The sequence below is a fragment of the Ranitomeya imitator genome, chromosome 1 (assembly GCF_032444005.1).
Source record: "Ranitomeya imitator isolate aRanImi1 chromosome 1, aRanImi1.pri, whole genome shotgun sequence".
NCBI classification, from domain to species: Eukaryota; Metazoa; Chordata; class Amphibia; order Anura; family Dendrobatidae; genus Ranitomeya; species Ranitomeya imitator.
In genome coordinates this window covers 377,717,140-377,741,214 of record NC_091282.1, presented here as the reverse complement: position 1 = coordinate 377,741,214, position 24,075 = coordinate 377,717,140, and the positions used below count along the sequence as shown (strand labels likewise).

The 24,075-nt window shown below is 46.2% G+C and overlaps 1 protein-coding gene across 1 annotated transcript in view; it reads right to left on the bottom strand.

Moving 5' to 3' along the window:
• RNF31 (ring finger protein 31) overlaps positions 1–24,075 on the bottom strand; it is a 65,039-nt gene that overhangs the window by 28,210 nt on the left and 12,754 nt on the right. Inside the window, exons 7-9 of the mRNA XM_069761904.1 lie at positions 20,786–20,954; positions 12,410–13,001; positions 12,128–12,325 (exon numbers count right to left, since the gene is read on the bottom strand). Coding sequence (XP_069618005.1) covers positions 12,128–12,325; positions 12,410–13,001; positions 20,786–20,954 — 959 coding nt within the window. The remainder of the gene's footprint in view (positions 1–12,127; positions 12,326–12,409; positions 13,002–20,785; positions 20,955–24,075) is intronic.

The following is a 24,075-nucleotide window of genomic DNA, read 5'->3' as shown; positions in this document are numbered from 1 at the left end:
CGCATGCGTTCATTTGCGTTTGATTTGCATCCAAAAAATACATTGCTGTCTATGTAAACGCATGCGTTTTTACGCACATGCGTTTGGTTGCGTTTTTGAACGCATGCGTTTCAATTGAGATAACCATGTCTAGACACTGATAAGCCACCCCCTACCATCAAGGTGATAAAAGGGAGGTTGTGGACAGTTTCAGGACACTTCTCACCAGACTCTCAAGAAGACAAGACACTGGCAGGTCGCATTTTGGAGGACAAGACCCTGATCAATGTGAGTATATCCTAGGCAATGCCTTTATTTTCTATTTTTTGGCTCTACATGTCCTTATTTCTTCAATTTCTTTCTTTCTACATGCGTCAGAATGTCTTGTTTGGAGTCTTCATCTGATGAGGAATATCAGCCACGTCAGTCAGAAGTGGAGCATGTCAGTGAGGTGAGTATTTGCCTCTTCAGCTTGGTAAGTATTCACTGTCACATCGACACATGTGACAATTTGATTTTTCCTTTTTTTTAGGGCACTTCTACTGAGGCCAAGACCGGGCAGGAGCAGCGGAGTCAAGCTCCGGTGGGAAGATGGCAGTGGGTACGTATACAAGGCTGACTGTCCTCATTGTAATATTCTTGAATCTTCCTTTCTTTACACTCGTATTTCTTTAATTTTTTCTTCTGGAATCCTTTTGTATGTTGACTTTCCTATTCATGCCATTTCTCAGCATCTGTTGTCTTTTTTTTCCCTTATGTAATTGAGCAAACTTTAATGACTTTCTTTAATTTTTAGGTTTCACAACGGGATGATAACCTGATAGACAATGACCTCCTTATCACCCTGGTCCAGGACCGAGTCCCGTTGTGGGACAGCCGGGATCCACTGCATTCGATCAACACCACGCTCCGACGTTTACGGAATGAGGTGGCACAAGCGATGTGGGATGGCTGGGACAACGCCCCGCCACGGGTCCGTAGTGCATTTGGTACCTATTGCACTACAGTGTGAAGCAGCAGAGACCTTGGCCGTGCTCACTTGACTGTGTGTGATGAAAGAAACTCTCCGGAGTTTCTCTCATCACACACAGTTGCCTGTGCACGGCAAAAAGTCCATTTCCTGACCATAATGTGTTTTTGTTTTTTTTTACAGTGGACAAAGTAAAAACATGTTGGCATTCGATGAAGGACCGCTTCAACAAGGACCTGCGCCAAGAGAGTCGTGTTGCCAGTGGTTCAGGAGCAAGGATCCGAACTTACAAGTATCATTGCGTTCTGTCATTTTTAAGACCGGTCCTTGCCCAGAGAACGTAAGTATTTCTCACATGCTTTCGGTTGTACTGTATTGACATAATCTGTATTTTTAAATTCCACAGGATTTAGCGTCTGGTTAATTTTTGGTATTAATTTTCTGTTTCCTTTTTTCACAGCACAAACAGCACGACTGTCGGCCCAGGTTCTGGAGCGGTCATTCATCCGACAGCCACGGACCCGTCCCAGCCATCCAGCAGCGCAGCAGCAGGTGGGCCTTCCACACTAACTGGAGACCAGGGAGCTGGTCCATCAGGTCTTCCCCTTTCGCAGTCCTCTTCCACTGCCCCATTTTTTGGGGGCTCATCCCGGCAGCGGCAGAGGGCTTCGGACAGGTCACTCATGCCCGAGTTTTTGCACTTGAGCTCGGTTTTACACGAAACAATCAAGGCTTTAGGTGACCGAATGGATGTTTCTCAACCTCTTGAATGCCCGTATCCAGGAGGTCACCAAAAGCCTTGATCAAGTGAAAGCCGACCTCCAGAGGCCAGCTCATAATTTTTTTAACCAAATTGAGCAGGGCATGTCGGAACACCTTACCCCTGATCTCCAGCTCAGTGTGATGCAGGCCTGCAATGCTGCTTACGTGCAGGCTATGCAGCAGAGTCGGTATTTCCAGCAGACAGTGGCGGCATATCCAACTGTGCCGTCACTGTCACGATTAACCTCAGTGCCGACCTCTGCTGCATACCACTGCACGGCCACCTCAATTCCTTCCACAGGCGGACTCCACTACAGCGCCAACACCATGACGAGTGCAGCTGGACATCCCACCGCCACCACCGTGACAACCGCTGCTCCGGCTTGGACCTCCTCCACTGACACCACGATGCAGCAGGACCCTGGCGTGGCTTTTCGGACCGGCCCCACCACGATGCAGCAGGACCCTGGCATGGCTTTCAGGACCGCCCCCACCACGATACAGCAGGACCCTGGCATGGCTTTCAGGACCGCCCCCACCACGATGCAGCAGGACCCTGGCAGGGCTTTCCGGACCGCCACCACCACGACGCAGCAGGACCCTGGCATGGCTTTATGTACCGCACCCACCACGACGCAGCAGGACCTTGGCAGGTCACCCGCCACGGCATATGAGCCCACCAAGACGTCCCCCTACCAGGCAAACCCCCCCAAAATAACTCAGGAACAAAACAAAAAACTCTTAGTATTCCTCCCCCTTCACCTACCGATGTGTCTGTATTGTCAGTTTTGTCTCACTCTTCCAGTGCGTCTCAAGCCTCATGTGTCAAGCCCCATCCCCGAATTTCCAGACCCTTCTAGTTTCATTGCCCCTTTTCCTGCCACCTCCGAGTCGTCCACGGTTAGCCAGGCCTCAGTTCTTCACACCCCCCGTTTACATCACTCTACCCCAAGCCGGCGCAGTAAAAAATAATTTTTTGATTTTGTTAACAAAATAAAACAAGTTTGATTTGCCACAATTATGTTTGGTTTATTGTGTCTATCGCCGCCAGCAACACACACCGTGCGCCAAGAAACGTCACCACACACTTATTTTTTGGGCCACAACATATCTCCAGTAGTTAAAAATACAAGACTGCAGCTATATGTGTGTCTTTAGTATACAGATATGAGGTGGGCCCAAAAATATAACATGTATCTCCATAATCTCTTTTTGTCTATGTCTAGTGTGGCAGTATGACGAGAAAATGGTGGAAATACAGTGCAGTCCTCTACTGAACAGGTCAGGTGTCAAAAAATTAGTTATGACACCTGACCTGTTGAGTAGATAACTGCCTTGTATAACCACCATTTTCTCTTCTTTATACATAATCTATTACACACAAAGTGAGGGGACAATGGTTGTCACACGCTACTTATCTATGCTCACCTGGCCTGGTGTCAGAAATAGTGAATTCATGAGCCTGTATATGTTTATCATGAATTCATTATTTCTGACACCTGACTTGGGTATAGATTGCGTGACAGTGATTGTCTCTCCATTTTATGTCCAATGGATACATGAGAAGACAATCCTGACGCAATGACGTCAACAAGCTTACCAATAAAGCAACATGGCTGCCATTACTAGCAGTATGTGGCCAGCGTTTTATATCAGTATTTGTAAACCAAAACAAGGAGTGGAACAATTAGAGGTAAATTATGATAACATAATAACTAGCACCTCTGCCTGTATCACCCACTCCTGGTTTTGGATTACAAAAAATGATATTAAATACAGATCAAATACTGCCAGTTTTTGGACAACCTTGGTTTGGAGAGGAAAAAGATAGGAGACATGGTCAACACAACCAACACTAAAGTTTATTAATGTGAAATATTATTTTCATTGTAGAAAATTACTGGTACAGATAAAGTTACAACAGGACATTTACACTACATTGTCCTGCCATGACACCCGGCCAATATCTGAATCAAAAAAGGCAGCAAATTGGTCCCGCATGAGACCAACGGCTGCAGTTGACCGCAGCGGGTGATGCTGGAAATCAGGCAGTGGGTGTGCAACTGGTTCATCCAGTTCAATAGTGGGTCGCTCCTTAGTCATTATGTAATTGTGGAGAACCACACAGGCTTTGACCACCTCGTCAACTGTTTCCACTTTTATATTTATGGCTGATGCAAGAATGCGCCAGTTCTTCGGGCCCTGGTCAGTCTGTAAAGATCCTTCTAGTGTGGTTCAAGTCCCGACTGGAATAGGGCTTCAGTAGATTTTCACACATCTGGAAGGCCTCATCCCCAACCATAACAAATGGCATCGGTGGACCTTGAGTGTTGGGGAGAGGCTGTGGCGGGGGAAAATTGAAATTTTTGCCATACACACGCCGGCCCATATCCGAGCTCTTGAAAGTCTGGGAATCGTTGCCACGGCCAAAAGCTCCAATGTCCACGGCGATGAAGCGACAGTCCGCATCAGCTATTGCCATGAGCACTACAGAAAAATATTTCTTATAGTTAAAAAAAACTCAGATCCGGTTCTGGCAGGTTTGATAATGCGGATGTGCTTTCCATCCACCGCTCCTAAACAGTTGGGGAAATCACACACATTCCAGAATTTTTCTACAATTTCATGCCACATGTCCGCGGTGGGTAGGGGTATAAACTCATCCCGGAGTACATTCCACAATGCCCGACAGGTGTCCACAACTATTCCGGACAGGGTGGATATTCCAAGCCGGTATTGGAAGTGGAGGGATGATAAACTCTCTCCTGTGGCAAGAAATCTAGAAGAAAAACACACAAAAAAAATATTACAATCTATTCTTTTTATGGTGTGATTAAAAAAAAAAAGGAAAATACACAAAAAATACATGTCAGAATAACCTAAATTTGGACGGTCATTGGTTTAGATTTTGAACGTACCTTTATGTCACCAGCAGACGTTCCTCGGGTGGAATCGCTCTACAGAGCTGGGTGTCCTGTCGCCGTATGGCTCCTTGGACACGAGAAAGCAAATCCCGGAACGATTATTGCGACATTCGCGTGTACTCCTGGAATTTCTCCGGGTTGGCATTCAGCTCGGCATAGAGCGTGTGATAGGCTCCACGGCTCTCACGTAGTTCAATAATGGGGTGCCTCCAAAAACGCCTACGTTGTCTCCTTCTCCATCTTTCGCGATTTCAGTCTTGCTCCCAAGCAAAAGCATAGGCAAGAAACAGCTTGAAGCTGAAATCCAGGTTGAAATAAAAGCTCTCCATGTGAAGATCCATCATGACACAGGATACAGTAGCAAACTGTTAAAATTTCAGTAGCCCTAGGGTCTATATATAGAGATCCCATCATATACGCCCTCTCTAGTCCCATTGGTGGTGTCTGGTTATCTTGATTTTTCTCTTGTGTAATTTCTCTTCTTGGGCACCAAAAACGCAAACGCAGGAAAAAAACGTATGTAAACGCATTTACATGCGTTTTTTCCACCACTTGCAGATGCGTTTAAAACGCTGCAGATTAAAACGCAAATGTGAAACCAGCCTAAATCAGTCCATATCAGTCCCCTCCCCTACCCATGGAAGTGGGGAGTAGCAGTGTATAAAAATACACAAACCAGACAAACAAGGGAATATGGACAGAGATAAATAAAAAGTACCTACCATACAAAATACACACACCAAACAACAGAGTGTGATACACGGCGGTTAAGAGAAACCAAATAGGAGAGGAAGTGAATAGGCTCAAAGACAAAAACTCCAAAAAACAAATCTCCAAACTCTAACTCCAACAACAAACTTCACCTCCAGCTCCAGACCCAAGCAGTAAGAACAATGGCAATCTCCAAGTGCCAGACATAAGGATATATAGCAAAGGGGAGTGGCCACTACTGAACAGCTGAGACCATCAAAGCAGGAAAGCTTGCAGGAGCTCTCAACTGAAGAGATTAACCCCTGCACTACTAGCAAAATCTTGCACTATTTAATATAATGGTGAAGTGCTTATAATATATGCAGTACTATGAGAAATCAGACACTGCTTCTTGCCACTCTCTGTTGGGGTAAACCAGAAACATTGGGGAGCTCATAAAATTCTGAAGAGCTGAGCACATCCCACAATCTGCTCTCACTTGAGCTCATCAAGGGGAGGTGGTGTTGGTGTAATTTTGAGCTAATAAAAACAGGATTTTTGTTGCTTACCATAAAATCTGTTTCTCGGAGCCTTCATTGGGGGACACAGGAACCATGCGTGTATGCTGCTGCCACTAGGAGGCTGACACTATGCACAAAAAAGTTAGCTCCTCCTATGCAGTGTACACCCCACCGACTGGCATTATGAACCTCAGTTAGTGAGAAAGCAGTAGGAGACAAAACAATAAGGTTGAAACATAACGATAAACATGAGAACTGTAAACATGAGAAACAGTCATAGAACACAGATCAACAGAAACTGAATAACATGGGAGGGTGCTGTGTCCCCCAATGAAGGCTCCGAGAAACAGATTTTACGGTAAGCAACCAAAAATCCTGTTTTCTCTATCGCCTCTCATTGGGGGACACAGGAACCATGGGACGTCCCAAAGCAGTCCCTGGGGTGGGAAAACCAGACTTCCATCAGGTCAGAGGACTCACCACTGCCGCCTGCAAGATCCTTCTGCCTAGGCTGGCGTCTGCCGAAGCATAGGTATGGACCTTGTAAAATTTGGCGAACGTGTGGATGGAAGACCAGGTCGCCGCTTTGCAGAGCAGAAGCCCTGTGGTGCACCGCCCAGGAGACACCGGCTGCCTGAGTAGAGTGAGCCTTAATCCCGGGAGGGGGTACTCTGTTCTTGACCCGGCAAGCCTCCAAAATTGCCGTTCTGATCCAGCGAGCAAGGCGCCTTGGAAGCCGGCAGGCCTCTACACCTGCCATCAGGAATGACGAAAAGAGAATCCGTCTTAAGGAAAGCGGCCTTTCTAGCCAGGTAGCTCCTCATTGCCCTGATGAGGTCCAGCTTGTTCAACAATCGCTCCAGAGGATGAGTCGGAGCTGGACAAAAGGAAGGTAGAACGAGGTCTTTGAGGTGGAAGGTAGAAACCACCTTAGGAAGGAAGGCGGAGGCCTGAGGACCACCTTGTCTTGGTGAATAACCAAGAACGGAGGTAGTCAAGAAAGGGCCGCCAACTCGGAAACACGGCGGATCGAAGTGATGGCCACAAGAAAGGCCACATTCCAAGAAAGAACAGACAGGGAAACCTCCCTGAGAGGCTCAAAGGGGGAACCCCTCAGAACGTCCAGCACAAGATTTAAATAGCATGAATCCACAGGGGCCCTGTAAGGAGGAAAAGCGTGAGCTACTCCTTGAAGGAAGGTCTTAACCTGTGGCCGAGAAGATAACGTCTTCTGAAAAAAGATGGAGAGCGCAGAAACCTGGCCCTTTAGGGAACTAAGAGCAAGGCCCGAATCCAGCCCTGCCTGAAGGAAGGCCAGAATGGAAGACAGGGAAAAAGACATGGGTGAAACGCGGTTGTACTCACACCAACGGAAGTAAGCCTTCCAGGTACGATAGTAGATCCTGGAAGACGAAGGCTTCCTAGCCTGGATCATAGTATGAATCACCCGATCCGAAAGGCCAGACGCTCTTAGAACTGCGGTCTCAACAGCCACGCCGTCAAACTGAGCGACCGAGAATTCGGGTGGCAGAATGGCCCCTGGGACAGCAGATCGGGTCTGTCTGTAAGGTGCCAGGGGGCGTCCGCGAGAAGATTGACGATGTCCGCAAACCAAGATCTCCTGGGCCAATCCGGAGCGATCAGAATGACCGGCACCCCTTCCGCCTTGATCTTTTTCAACAGCTTGGGAAGCAAGGGAAGGGGTGGAAACAAATAGGGGAGCACGAACTGCGACCAAGGGATGGCCAGAGCGTCAACGCACACTGCGAGAGGGTCGCGAGACCTGGAGACGAACCGAGGAACCTTCATGTTCATTCGGGACGCCGTGAAGTCCATGTCCGGAGTCCCCCATCGAAGACAAATCTGATGGAAGACCTCCTGATGCAAGGACCATTGCCCTGCCGCGAGGACCTCGCGGCTGAGGAAGTCGGCGGCCCAATTGTCCACGCCGGCGATATGCACCGCGGATATCACCGGAACCGTTGCCTCTGCCAAGAGGAGGATCTTGGATACCTCGGCCAGGGCCAAGGAGCTCCGAGTCCCCCCCTGATGGTTGACATGCCACAGCCGTGGCATTGTCCGTCTGCATTCGGATTGGTAGGCCCCTGAGAATCCTTTCCCAGTGACGAAGGGACAGAAAGATGGCCCGAATTTCGAGGACATTGATCGACAGAGTTGACTCCTGCACCGAAGGGAATAGCTTCCAATGTCGCTACCATCCTCCCCAGAACCTTCTTGGCCGATCGGAAAGAGGGAAACCGAGGACCCTGGAGCAAGTGTACGTCCCAACGAAGGGTGGATCTCTTGTCTTCGGGAAGCAAGACTCTGGTTGACTAGTATCGAAGAGCATGCCCAGAAAAACGAGGCGCTGAGAAGGAATAAGGCAGGACTTCTTCCGGTTGACAAGCCACCCGAAACAGGCTAGGGTGTCGAGGACGATGGACAGACTTTGGTCAGCCTGAGAAAAAGATGAGGATGTCGTCGAGGTACGGAAAAAGAACCAGGCCTCTGACCCTCAAGATGGCTATCCGCGCTGCCATGATCTTCGTGAAAACCCTGGGGGCAGTTGCGAGACCAAACGGCAGGTCGACAAACTGAAAATGCTCCTGATGTACTGCAAAACGCAGGAATCTGATGTCCCGGGGAGATCGGGACATGAGGTAGGCGTCCTGGATGTCTACGGAGCACAGGAATTCCTGAGCCTCCATGGAAGCAACTACTGAACGAAGGGATACCATACTAAAGTGTCTCAGGCGAACCCTCTTGTTCAGCAATTTGAGATCCAGAATGGGACGAACCTTGCAGTCTTTTTTCGGTACCACGAAAAGATTCAAATAGAACCCTGTGAACCGCTCTTTTTCTGGATGGGAACGATTACCCCGGATTTGAGGAGGGAAGCGATGGCTGCAAAGAAACCCGGAACTAGAGCGGGGTCTCTTGGAGGGCGGGATTCAAAGAAACTATCCCGGGGCCAAGAAATGAACTATTTTGTATCCTGAGGATACCACTTCCCTGACCCATGCATCGTCAACTGAGGTGATCCAGACGTCCCTGAAGAAGAGGAGACGGCCACCCAGCTTGGAAGGTGCGCTGGGGTCTTGCCAAGAGTCATGCCGAGGTGGATCTTCCAGTCCTGGGCCTGGAGGATCTACCCTGGGAGTAGCGAGGACGCCAGGACGGAGTGGGCCTAAAGGATACTGTCTTCTCCTGACGTGCCTGTGGCCTCTGTTGCTGCTGGGAAAAGGAGTTTGACGCCGCGAAGCGACAAAAAGGCCGAAAGGACCGAAATTGCCGTCTAGGAGGAGGGCGACGAGGTTTAGCCTGGGGAAGAAGAGAACTTGTACCCCGGTGGCGTCCTTAAAGATTTGGTCCAGCTTGGAACCAAAGAGATGTTAGCCTTGAAAGGGCAGACTGGTAAGGGACATTTTGGAAGATAAGTCCGCCTGCCAGGCCTTGAACCAAACGGTCCGGCGGATGGCAACAGCATTGCTGGATGCCTGAGCCGCACAAGACGCGGCATCCAGAGAGGCGGAGACCAGGTATTCACCAGCGTGGGAAATCTAGTTGGCAAGCTCTGCCAGCTGCACGGGTGGCACCCCGTCCAGGATATCTCGACGGAGTTCTTTGGCCCATTTGGAAATGGATTTCGAAACCCAAGTGGAAGCAAAGGCTGGGCATAGAGCGGCTGCAGCCGCTTCAAAAGCGGACTTCGCAAAGGATTCTATAACTATCGTTAGAATCCTTCAGAGATGCTCCGCCGGACAGTGGAAGCACCGTGTTGGTTGACAGCCTGGAAACAGGGGGATCCACCGAGGAAGAGACCGTCCAATTGGCGGCAAGTTCTGGAGAAAAAGGATATAACACACCAAGGTGTTTTCCCCTCTGAAAACGTCTGGTCGGGTTCTCTCTTTCTCTGGTCATGATTTCCTCGAATTCAGGATGAGGAGCAAAAAAACTTGGAAGGAAGTTTAGCCCGTCTAAACGAAACCACCTGATCTGCGGGTTCCGTAGAGGGATCCTTGATACCACAGGTTTTTGATTTATAGCCCCAATGAGATTCTGGACCATATCCCTCATGGTGGCGATTTGGTTAGAATCCAGCTCCGAAATATCCTCCAAGGGCGCATCGGAGAACGCCTCGCAAGACTCAGAGGAGGAGGATCGGGAGGACGCCGACCGCAGAGGAGGGCCGTGTGGTGAGATGGAGCGGGAAGAGGACTCAGACCGTCGTTCCTGTCTGGACCTTTTGCGGCTTATCATGGAGGGCTCGGACGTAGGCTCCTGCGACCTGCTGGCTACTGCGGGGGTCTGCAGAGGTAATCGATCCAGTACGGACACCTGAGTTTGACACACTCGTGTTAGATCGGCAACCGTTCGTGACAGAGAGGAAGCCCAGCCTGGGATGGGGGTATCACTCTCGGTGGATCGGAAGGGGGAACCTCGGCGGTGGGAACAATTGGGTTGCTGCAGGCCTGACAGAGCGGAGGAGACATATTGAAAAGGGTCCCTGAAGAAAATGCCAGAAGGTTAAAGGACAGGGGAGCAGAGGGGGGTGTCAGTCTGCAGTGCAGAGCTACTCACGGCCGACGAGAAAGCGGACTGGCTTGCGGTGTGGATCTCTGGAGAGGAAACCCAGCCTATAAAGCTCCTGCTGCAGTCTGCGCAGATGGTGACTGCTGAACGGATACCAGGTGGAGGAGGGTGCAGATCAGGAAAGTGCGCTCTGGAAGTGTGGAGCGCGACTGTGGCGCCAAGCACCCCCTATGAAAGATCTGGGATGGGATGGGGAAATACTCACCTTAAACATCCCACGCCGATACTAACCTGAAAGAGGTATGAGACGTCCAGGGAGCTGGTGATGGACGTCCTCGTCTCCGCAACCGACAGGCTCTGGTGGGCGAGTGGGTGGGGGGACGGAGCCAGGACCGGACTTCTGAGCACGCTTGTGTGCCAGGATCATGGTCCTGCTGAGGGATCTATGAGGATACGGGGTGGCAGTACACACCATACTCATAGTCCGCCTTGTGGGACTACAGGTGTGACTGCTGACCCTGTATCCCTCCGGAAAAACCTGAAAAGAAACGACGCACATTGAGGTAGATAAGGGTCTAATGAAAGACCTGTGTCCACCTCCTACTGACACTAAGCTAAACTGAAGAGTATAATGCCAGTCAGTGTGGCGTACACTGCAGAGGAGGAGCTAACTTTTTTATTTGCATAGTGTCAGCCTCCTAGTAGCAGCAGCATACACCCATGGTTCCTGTGTCCCCCAATGAGAGGCGATAAAGAAAAATATTTAAGCATTTAGCTACATGTAAAACGATGAATACGTGCTGTGGGCCAAAATAGCAGCCATTTAACAAATAAAGTTCCGGTTTGTAAAAGTAAATAAAACATTAGGCAGCCATAAGGATCCTGATGGAAAGGATGCTGTATGGCAGCTAGGGAACAAGCCCCACGCGTATCAACACATATAGGGTGTCTTCCTCAGGGGTAGTCACTAGTTGCTAGTGGTCGTAATTAGGGTTGAGCGAAACGGATCGTTCATTTTCAAAAGTCGCCGACTTTTGGCAAAGTCGGGTTTCATGAAACCCGACCCGATCCCTGTGTGGGGTCGGCCATGCGGTACGCGACTTTCGCGCCAAAGTTGCGTCTCGTATGACGCGCGCGGCGCCATTTTTTTCAGCCAATGAAGGAGCGTGGGGGGGGGGGGGGGAGGAGGAGAAGAGAGAAGAGAGAAGAGAGAAGAGATAGAGAGAGAGAGAGAGAGAGAGAGAGAGAGAGAGAGAGAGAGAGAGAGAGAGAGAGAGAGAGAGAGAGAGAGAGAGAGAGAGAGAGAGAGAGAGAGAGAGAGAGAGAGAGAGAGAGAGAGAGACACAAACTTTTCGCCATATTCGGCCGATTTCACTCGACCTTTGAGATAGTCGGGTTTCGCAAAGCCCGGCTCGACCCTAAAAAAGTCAAGGTCGCTCAACCCTAGTCGTAATCATTGATACGTAAGGTCCTACAATAGCTGCACATGAGGAAAGAAACATAGCAAATCAAAAAAACGATACCACATTTCTAATTGGAGGTACTTAGTAATATCATCATTATTACACATGCTACAATTGGGATAGGATCTTGGAGATGGGAATACCTTTTTAAATATGAATTCAGAGGGTCTACATAATATACATTGTGCACCTAAAATGTTCAATCCAATTTGATAGATCTGGAAGCATGGGAAGGTGCTGTACACAAAGTGAACACTGCAAATTTCCTTTTTGCATTTCACTAACCTTAATCAATGCCACTATTTTGGCTCCATCCTCCTTTAATTGCTTTTGTCTCATCTCATCCTGATATTTCTTCTGTCGGTCTTCTTCCTTTTTCTTATTTTCTTCTGTAGGTACCACTCCTTCGCTCGTTCGGTCACACACCTGACAAACATGGCCAGTGCCCATGTTATAAAAGGTGCAGTGACGGCACTGCCAACCCTAGGGTCCACATAACAAAGGTTAAAGTACTTTCACCCCTTTCGCGCTTATTTTTACAGTTTGCTTTCCTGTTATTATAATTACCTTTGACATTTTCATTTGATCTTCCTTTTCACCATTTAGCCGTTCAGAAAAAATGTCCGAGCTGCTTCTCAAGTCAATGCTGGGTCTCTCAGTCATGAAAGCGTTATCGGGGCTTTTCTTTGCGTGAAGACTAGCATTGCTATTCACTTGGGTTAGTGGCTTTGGGTTACGTCTCTCAATATTGGCAGCTTTGTCATACATACTACCCAACACGGTTGTCTTGCTATTTTCGGACTTAAACATAAGTCTACTCTGGTCAATTACGCCAGCTGTCTTAGAAAAGTCTCCAGCTTCCATCAAGGTAAAAGCAGCAGAGTCAAGGCCATCTCTAGGTGGTTTCCCGGCTAAGCGAGGTCGCTCACACGCTGCACACAAGACGGCTGAAGAAGGATTTTGTAGAGTACAAGCCTGGCACACCCATGTGTCTTTCTGCAAAGAGGCTTCTGATGCCAAGCTTGATGCATTGTTACAACCCCGGGGGCGATCACAGCCCACACACAGCACTGACCCCCCTCTATTTAAGATATGGCATGACATACATCTCCATGGTGGGCGAGATGAAACCTGTGAAAGAAATTCATCATCCTTGAGCCTTTATTAAAAAGAAAAGAAAAAAAAGTTAAACGGAAAATAAGACATCAGAGGTCTGGTTAAAGCGATCATACATTTTGTAGCAAAAATTGTTTTATTGCTTCAATACATCTAAAAAAATAAATATCCTACATACTGTTAGGCTATGTTCACACACAATCACAATATCAGCAAAGTCTATGAGATTTCCGATATCTCAAGCACATAGCTTGTTTTTTTGTTTTTTTTCATGACCGATTTGTCAAAGAAGGTAATAGGTAGTGCAAAAAAAAACGCTGCAAAAAATGCCATGTATCAGGTTTTGCTGCGATTTTGTTCTAAAACCTGATGAAGTTGAATCAGGTTTATTTTTATGCTCTAAGCTTTATCAGCATGCACAAGAGACAAATGTACCCTGACAAAAACCCAGGAAAAACAAGTGGCAAACGCTCAGTGAAACCTGCTTTTTTATTTGCTTCTTTACTGCCAAGAGAGCAGGTTTAGCCTGCAAGAAAAACCTATGTATGAACATATACAAACAAATATCCAAAAGCATATCTATGCTAGTACTAGGGTTCCTTCACCATGAAGAGAGATCCCAAATAGCGTAAGGGGGTGTGTGCATAAACACTAGACCCAAATACCAGGTATAAAGAATACCTTAACACACCACTCACAAAGAGAAGGTAAAGGGATAACAAAATTTTTATTAAGTTACAAATCATACAAATATTATAGTTAAAAACACACAAATATCCGAGGAAAGGTGTTTACTCAAGCCAAATGCACAGACAGGACAGAGGAAAAGTATTCAAGTTCTAGAGTCATGTGTAAAGTGTATACCTATTGGTGAATACAACAGGTACAGCCAACTATAAATGGCCCAACAAGTGCAGCGTGCATAGTGCAAAAGATCCATGCAATACATAGGTCAGATGGTCACTGAACACATACCCATATCGTCTGCCCGTCCTCCGTCACTGAGGCCCCGACGCGCGTTTCGCTGATCGCTTTATCAAGGGGAAAGGTGTGCCTGTCATGTCTCTAAAAGTCCGGGTTTAAATAGGCGTCCAAGCTTACACATTACCCAGTGACGCGTCGCGTATGGCACCGCACGCCCCGGCTCCAGGTGCATCTGTTTCCGGCGTTCCTAATCAAAGTGCGGGGAGGAAAACCTCCATGACGTCACATCCGCACTGTTGATCATATGGGAAGCCTTCAACAAAATGCCGGATATCGGGTGCAGTGCGCATGCGCGTCGCCATATTGGGGGAGCCTAATAACGATAATGAATGAAACCGCATCCAACCAGTGGCATATAGGCAGACAGCATACCGCCGTCAATCAAACCACAAAGACGCCAAGATTTACATCACAAAACAGGTGGTAATGTATACAGAATCATATATAATTTTTCATACTCTGGGCACCATATAGTTAAAACATATGATGCATACAGATTACATAAACATATCCAGCCAAATAAGGAGTCCCTTATATATGGTCCACATTTTCAAACGATGTCAAGTGAGGGACTTCTGGATAGACATCACCAATCTTCAAAAATATGGAGTCCTTGCATGGTTCTCCCACATTGCCAGTGAATAGAGAGATATCATTCGATACAGAAGGATAGTACGGATGGCATCATAAACCAGGACAGTTATTGACGATGGTTCTTTCATAATCAGTACTAGAGTAAAGAAATTTAATTACAGAAGAAACAATTTAAAAATCACGAAAACACGAAAAAACACGACAGAAATAACACAATATAGAAATTAGAAATTGAAAAATAAAGAATAAAAAGCAGAGATCTTATAAAAATGGAACAAAACTTAACTTTTCATTGAGCCCAGCAGGGGACATGGTACCCAATTCCACAATCCATTTGGTTTCTGATTGTGCCAGTAGTTGTTTTAAATTCCCCCCTCTAACACCTCCATGTATCCTATCAATGCCAAAGACCTTAAAGCCACGTGGATCAGAATTGTGGCATAATTAAAAATGCTTTGGTATGGTCTTTAGCATGGATGGATCTTCCTCCCCTCTCGCCGCCGAGATGTCCCTCACGTGCTCCCTCACCCTGACCCGTAATTCTCTTGAAGTTAACCCAATGTATACTTTGGGACAGGGGCATTGGGCAAAGTAGATGACATAGGTAGTGGTGCATGAAATATAGTGAACAATATTATATTCACGAGCACCATCAATGGTCTTGAAGGTCTTAGCCCTAACAACATTACCCAAATTACATGCCATGCACTTCCCACATGGGTAACAGCCCCATCTTTGCTTTGAATCACCAAAAGGGCTCCTATGGGGGGCCACATAGTGGCTTCTTACCAATTGGTCTTTAAGATTCTTGCCCCTCCTTGCAGTGATTAGGGGTCTCTCAGAGATTTGTTTACTAAGTACAGGGTCTGTATGAAGGACAGGCCAGTGTTTCGTTAGGACCTGACGCATAAGATCCCACTGACAGTTAAATGTAGAGATAAATCTAATTTGCGCATCGTTTTTATCCTTGCGTGTACTAGAACTACATAATAATCTCTGTCGAGGGGTATATTTTGCGCGGTGATAGCCATGTTTGATATTTCTCTGGCTATACCCTCTTTCCATAAAGCGATTTCTCAGGTCCTTTGCCTGTTCCTCAAATTTATCTGCCGTGGAGCACGTACGTTTTGCTCTAAGGAATTGACCAGTGGGGATAGCTTTAATGGTAGAATAAGTATGTCCCGAGGAGGCGTGGAGAACTGAGTTAACGGCGGTTTTCTTCCGGTGAATGTCAGTCTGGATGAATCCAACACTATCAACTGATAGAGCAATGTCTAAAAAATCAATCTTGTGTTCATGCCAGATGTATGACAATTTAATATTATAACTATTCTCGTTTAAGGAAGACATGAACCTTTCCAAATCAGAGACCGGCCCCTGCCAAATTATCAAAAGGTCATCAATATAACGAAACCAGCACTGCACATGGTCGGCGGCGCATGCCCCATCCCCGCGAAACACCTCCCTCTCCCAAAAGCCGAGGAAGAGATTCGCGTAGGCTGGCGCACACGCCGCCCCCATGGCAGTGCCGCGTTTCTGTAAGTAGAACCGGTCCCTGAATGTAAAGAAGTTATGATACAGCACGAACTGTAACAGTTCGAGTAGAAGATCAACAAGTGATCCATCCAGACTGCTCATCTCCAGAAAGAAACGCACCGCTTGCAAACCATGTTGGTGATCGATACACGTATACAGGGACTCGACGTCCGCGGTGACCAAGAGCATGTCAGATTCCAAACAAAGACCGTCGACCCGTACCAAGACGTCCACAGAGTCCCTGACATAGGAGGGCAATGTCTCGACCAAAGGTTTAAGGTAATGATCTATGAATTTACATACTGGGTCGGACAGCCCTCCGATGCCAGAGACTATGGGACGCCCCGGGGGGTCGACGGGATCCTTGTGGATTTTAGGCAGGAGGTAGAGGGTGGGGACTTTGGGAAATTTTGTCATTAACCCATCCAATATCTTTTTGGGGATAATCCCCTTCTCCCATGCCTGTATCAAAATCGTATCAAGTAGCAGTGAGAATGTGGTCAAAGGATTTCCAAGGAGTACAGTGTAATAATTTTTATCTCTTAATTGTTTAAGAGCCTCCTTCTCATACTTATCCACCGGCCAGATCACGACATTCCCCCCCTTGTCCGCAGATTTAATAACCACGTCATCTAAAGTTCTTAATTGTTTAAGAGCACGTCTATGTTCAGGACTGAGATTGTCCCTCTTTGTTCTAGTAGGTATGTTTTTAAAATCTTCTGTTACCAAGCGTGCAAAAATATCGATTTGCGGATAGATGGACAGGGGGGGGAAAGTCATTGATCTGGGCACGATGGACTTAGGAAAGTTGGCCACACTCTCAGAATCCTGCTCATGAAGTAACCCTTCCAATACCTCCAATGCCTCTTGCTCAGACTCACCGCGGACGCCGAAGTCCTCCCCTGGTCGATGGTGCAGCCTCCTCAAGACCAACTTGCGGCAAAAAAGATGAAGGTCCTTTACCGCTGTAAAATAATGAAAATTATTAGTGGGGGTTACGCTTGGTAACAGAAGATTTTAAAAACATACCTACTAGAACAAAGAGGGACAATCTCAGTCCTGAACATAGACGTGCTCTTAAACAATTAAGAACTTTAGATGACGTGGTTATTAAATCTGCGGACAAGGGGGGGGAATGTCGTGATCTGGCCGGTGGATAAGTATGAGAAGGAGGCTCTTAAACAATTAAGAGATAAAAATTATTACACTGTACTCCTTGGAAATCCTTTGACCACATTCTCACTGCTACTTGATACGATTTTGATACAGGCATGGGAGAAGGGGATTATCCCCAAAAAGATATTGGATGGGTTAATGACAAAATTTCCCAAAGTCCCCACCCTCTACCTCCTGCCTAAAATCCACAAGGATCCCGTCGACCCCCCGGGGCGTCCCATAGTCTCTGGCATCGGAGGGCTGTCCGACCCAGTATGTAAATTCATAGATCATTACCTTAAACCTTTGGTCGAGACATTGCCCTCCTATGTCAGGGACTCTGTGGACGTCTTGGTACGGGTCGACGGTCTTTGTTTGGAATCTGACATGCTCTTGGTCACCGCGGACGTCGAGTCCCTGTATACGTGTATCGATCACCAACATGGTTTGCAAGCGGTGCGTTTCTTTCTGGAGATGAGCAGTCTGGATGGATCACTTGTTGATCTTCTACTCGAACTGTTACAGTTCGTGCTGTATCATAACTTCTTTACATTCAGGGACCGGTTCTACTTACAGAAACGCGGCACTGCCATGGGGGCGGCGTGTGCGCCAGCCTACGCGAATCTCTTCCTCGGCTTTTGGGAGAGGGAGGTGTTTCGCGGGGATGGGGCATGCGCCGCCGACCATGTGCAGTGCTGGTTTCGTTATATTGATGACCTTTTGATAATTTGGCAGGGGCCGGTCTCTGATTTGGAAAGGTTCATGTCTTCCTTAAACGAGAATAGTTATAATATTAAATTGTCATACATCTGGCATGAACACAAGATTGATTTTTTAGACATTGCTCTATCAGTTGATAGTGTTGGATTCATCCAGACTGACATTCACCGGAAGAAGACCTCCGTTAACTCAGTTCTCCACGCCTCCTCGGGACATACTTATTCTACCATTAAAGCTATCCCCACTGGTCAATTCCTTAGAGCAAAACGTACGTGCTCCACGGCAGATAAATTTGAGGAACAGGCAAAGGACCTGAGAAATCGCTTTATGGAAAGAGGGTATAGCCAGAGAAATATCAAACATGGCTATCACCGCGCAAAATATACCCCTCGACAGAGATTATTATGTAGTTCTAGTACACGCAAGGATAAAAACGATGCGCAAATTAGATTTATCTCTACATTTAACTGTCAGTGGGATCTTATGCGTCAGGTCCTAACGAAACACTGGCCTGTCCTTCATACAGACCCTGTACTTAGTAAACAAATCTCTGAGAGACCCCTAATCACTGCAAGGAGGGGCAAGAATCTTAAAGACCAATTGGTAAGAAGCCACTATGTGGCCCCCCATAGGAGCCCTTTTGGTGATTCAAAGCAAAGATGGGGCTGTTACCCATGTGGGAAGTGCATGGCATGTAATTTGGGTAATGTTGTTAGGGCTAAGACCTTCAAGACCATTGATGGTGCTCGTGAATATAATATTGTTCACTATATTTCATGCACCACTACCTATGTCATCTACTTTGCCCAATGCCCCTGTCCCAAAGTATACATTGGGTTAACTTCAAGAGAATTACGGGTCAGGGTGAGGGAGCACGTGAGGGACATCTCGGCGGCGAGAGGGGAGGAAGATCCATCCATGCTAAAGACCATACCAAAGCATTTTCACTTATGCCACAATTCTGATCCACGTGGCTTTAAGGTCTTTGGCATTGATAGGATACATGGAGGTGTTAGAGGGGGGAATTTAAAACAACTACTGGCACAATCAGAAACCAAATGGATTGTGGAATTGGGTACCATGTCCCCTGCTGGGCTCAATGAAAAGTTAAGTTTTGTTCCATTTTTATAAGATCTCTGCTTTTTATTCTTTATTTTTTAATTTCTAATTTCTATATTGTGTTATTTCTGTCGTGTTTTTTCGTGTTTTCGTGATTTTTAAATTGTTTCTTCTGTAATTAAATTTCTTTACTCTAGTACTGATTATGAAAGAACCATCGTCAATAACTGTCCTGGTTTATGATGCCATCCGTACTATCCTTCTGTATCGAATGATATCTCTCTATTCACTGGCAATGTGGGAGAACCATGCAAGGACTCCATATTTTTGAAGATTGGTGATGTCTATCCAGAAGTCCCTCACTTGACATCGTTTGAAAATGTGGACCATATATAAGGGACTCCTTATTTGGCTGGATATGTTTATGTAATCTGTATGCATCATATGTTTTAACTATATGGTGCCCAGAGTATGAAAAATTATATATGATTCTGTATACATTACCACCTGTTTTGTGATGTAAATCTTGGCGTCTTTGTGGTTTGATTGACGGCGGTATGCTGTCTGCCTATATGCCACTGGTTGGATGCGGTTTCATTCATTATCGTTATTAGGCTCCCCCAATATGGCGACGCGCATGCGCACTGCACCCGATATCCGGCATTTTGTTGAAGGCTTCCCATATGATCAACAGTGCGGATGTGACGTCATGGAGGTTTTCCTCCCCGCACTTTGATTAGGAACGCCGGAAACAGATGCACCTGGAGCCGGGGCGTGCGGTGCCATACGCGACGCGTCACTGGGTAATGTGTAAGCTTGGACGCCTATTTAAACCCGGACTTTTAGAGACATGACAGGCACACCTTTCCCCTTGATAAAGCGATCAGCGAAACGCGCGTCGGGGCCTCAGTGACGGAGGACGGGCAGACGATATGGGTATGTGTTCAGTGACCATCTGACCTATGTATTGCATGGATCTTTTGCACTATGCACGCTGCACTTGTTGGGCCATTTATAGTTGGCTGTACCTGTTGTATTCACCAATAGGTATACACTTTACACATGACTCTAGAACTTGAATACTTTTCCTCTGTCCTGTCTGTGCATTTGGCTTGAGTAAACACCTTTCCTCGGATATTTGTGTGTTTTTAACTATAATATTTGTATGATTTGTAACTTAATAAAAATTTTGTTATCCCTTTACCTTCTCTTTGTGAGTGGTGTGTTAAGGTATTCTTTATACCTGGTATTTGGGTCTATGTATGAACATAGCCTTATGTGTCTACAGCTGAGTACACCCGTAAGTCTCTACAGTAACAGACTACAAGCAAACCCTATGTAATGTGATCAGCAGTCATACGCTATTCTGTCTGTGTCTTACTTTCTGCAAATCTACAAGAATTAGGTTAATAAATGTGCTGTTCACTACATTTTTTTTTAAACCCATGAAGGTATTAAGCAGTTGTGTGATATGACCAGCTGAAGAGAGACGTTTGGTGGGGGACAAGGACACTGGTGCAGTAGACGAGTATCTGTACTTTAATGTCTGATTACCACCAAAAGCTTATTTTTAATATGAAAAACGTAGTGGACAACCCAAAAAAAGAAAATACGACGGACCAGATCGCATCAAAACTGCATATCAGAGTACGGAAATATTGTAGTCCTTTACCACATAGACGCAACTGGATAATTGTAAGATAATTTGTAAACTTTTTAGATTTTGAATACACATTGAAGTAATAAAACAATTTCTATATATGACAATATGAGCAATACCTGTGCGTGGGTGGTGTGCCAAAGGGGGTGCGCTGGTGATGTGAACGATTGGGATGAGAGTGCACTCTCTGATCGCACGCTAAACACAGCGCATCATTGCATGAATTACACACCACAGAAACGGTCTTCGCACCACACAGTCCACAACCTTCAGGAGACGTTTCTGAGACTGGAGACATAATCAGTTCCCAAAACGTAAACGCTACTTTCTACAAATGTCATAATAATTTAGAAGACAGATTAAAATAGTGCATGCTTTAACAGGCAAATCTAGAATATAATGCAATTCTTGAATACATAACATAGAAGGTAAATGGCACTGCCTAATCTCCCAAAGTTGTGCTACACGTGTGCAAACATGACATGTACTATTTGTCTTCACATACTAAAGGCACCGTCACACTCAGCAACGCTGCAGCGATATAGACAACGAGCCGATCGCTGGAGCGTCGCTGTTTAGGTCGCTGTAGAGACGTCAAACACAGCAACTCCAGAATGATGCAGGAGCGATCGAGTGACGTAACGGCGACTCACTTATCGTTCTCGCTGGTTGTTAGCTCCAAGTAAAACATTGCTGGCATCGTTGCTTTTGATGTCAAACACGACGATACACGCCGACCTGACGACGAAATAAAGTTCTGGACTTCTAGCTCCGACCAGCTACGGCACAGCGGGATCCAGATCGCTGCTGCGTGTCAAACACAACGAGATCGCTATCCAGGACGCTGCAACGTATCGGATCGTTGTCGTTGCATACAGATATCCATGCTTAGGTGTCGGGTAAATGTTGCATTGTTGGTTCCCTTATCCTAATTTAGGGCCTATTCCGCTTGTTGTTAGGGTGCACATGAGATGTTTAGTGTAACCCCTTGGCCATTTACAGTTGTGCTCAAAAGTTTACATACCCTTGCAAAATTTTTGCTTTCTTGTCCCTTTTTCAGAGAATATTAATGATAACACCAAAACTTTTTCTCCACTCATGGTTAGTGGCTGGATGAAGCCATTTATTGTCAAACTACTGTTTTCTCTTTTTAAATCATAATGACAACTCAAAACATCCAAATGACCCTGATCAAAAGTTCACATACCCTGGTGATTTTGGCCTGATAACATGCACAGAAGGTGACATAAATGAGTTTGAATGGCTACTAAAGGTAACAACCTCACCTATGACCTGTTTGCTTGTAATTAGTGTGTGTGCAGTGAGTTTCTGTAATCCAGACAGACTCTTGTATCTTTCATCCAGCCACTGACGTTTCTGGATTGTGAGTCATGGGGAAAGCAAAAGAATTGTCAACGGATCTACGGGAAAAGGTAGTTGAACTGTATAAAACAGGAAAGGGATACAAAAAGATATCAAAGGAATTGATAATGCCAGTCAGCAGCGTTCAAACTGTGATTAACAAATGGAAAATCAGGGACTCTGTAAAAACAAAACCACGGTCAGGTAGACCAACAAAAATGTCGTCCACAACTGCCAGGAAAATTGTTCGGGATGCAAAGAAAAACCCGCAAATAACATCAGCTGAAATACAGGACTTTCTGAAAACTAGCGTTGTGGATGCACAATAAGGAGGCACTTGAAGAAAAATGGGCTGCACAGCTGAGTTGCCAGAAGAAAGCCATTACTGTGCAAATGCCATAAAGTATCTCACCTAAAATAGGCAAAACAGCACAGAGACAAGCCTCAAAACTTCTGGAACAAGTTAATTTGGAGTGATGAGACCAAAATTGAACTTTTGGCCACAACCACAAACGTAACATTTGGAGAGAGGTCAACAAGGCCTATGATGAAAGGAACACCAATCCTGTGCTTTACAGTAGAAGTGGATCGCTGATGCTTTGGGGATGTGGGAGCTACAAAGGCACAGGAAACTTGGTCAAAGTTGAAGAAAAATGAATGCAGCATATTATCAGCCCATAAAGGAGGCAAATTTGCACTCATCAGCCCGGAAGCTGTGCATGGGACATATTTGGACGTTCCAACATGACAACGATCCAAAACACAAGGCCAAGTCGACCTGTCATTGGCTACAGCAGTATTATTGAAATCCATCGCACTCCCTGTGTGGAATATCTTAGAAACAAAAGGATTTTTTGAATCTTGCTAGTTTATTCAAGTGAAAAACAGAAATCAATCAAATGTGACATTGAGTCGCTTGTACAATTGTTCAATAAGTGCCTAGTATTTGATCTGTCACATTTGATTGATTTCTGTTTTTCACTTGAATAAACTAGCAAGTTTCAAAAAAATCCTTTTGTTTCTAAGATATTCCACACAGGGAGTGCGGTGGATTTCAATAATATTGTTATTAGACCTTACGGTCTGTCTCCCCAGCACTCCGATCTAAATTTAGAGTGCAGGCCAAATTAGATATATTGGCTACAGCAGAACAAAGTGAAGGTTCTGGAGTGGCCATCTCAGTCTCCTGACGTCAATATTATTGAGCCATTCTGGGTAGATCTCAAACGCGCAGTTCATGCTAGACAGCCTAGGAATTGACAGGAACTGGAGGCTTTTTGATAAGAAGAGTGGGCAGCTTTACCATCTGAGAAAATAAAGAACCACATCTACAACTACCACAAAAGACTTCAAGCTGTCATTGAGGTTATATGGGGGCAATACACGGTATTAAGAAATGGGGTATGTGAACTTTTAATCAGGGTTGTTACATGTTACGGAACCACTCAGCACCCAGAATATGTTGTGCAGTTATATGTATGTATAATAGGTTCCATGTGAGATGCATGTCCCTAATGCATCAGCCCAGAGGCTGTGCCCCTGGGCAGAGGGGACACGATATTCCCCTTTTGTCTGCCCCCCACCTTTGTAATTGCCACAGTAAATATCGGCAGGCTTCTGCCACCTGCGGCTATTGTGATGTATGTCTGGCCTGCCGCTTTTCTATTGGCCTGCCCTCTGTATCTGTGTGATATATTCTGTGTCCTGTGAGTAAAGTGTTGTCAGACTGGAAACACGTGGAGAAGCAGTGATCTTTTATATGCGCCCATGTAACCAAGCAATTCCAGCCAGCGTCCTTCCTTCAGACTCCAGCCAAAGCAGAGTGGACCTCCTGAAACACGGGGTGGTACTGAAAGAGGTACCCCAGCTTGGTAGACCCCGTTACGTTACATTGGTGGCAGACAGCGGGATATGATACCCCTTCTACAGGAGGAAAGGAATGAATGGAAAACAACTACCAGAAGTTAAAGAGGACTACATTAAAAGATCTGGTGGAAGCCCGAGACAAAACAAAAGCGGATTTGATAGCAGCCATCATGGAACACGA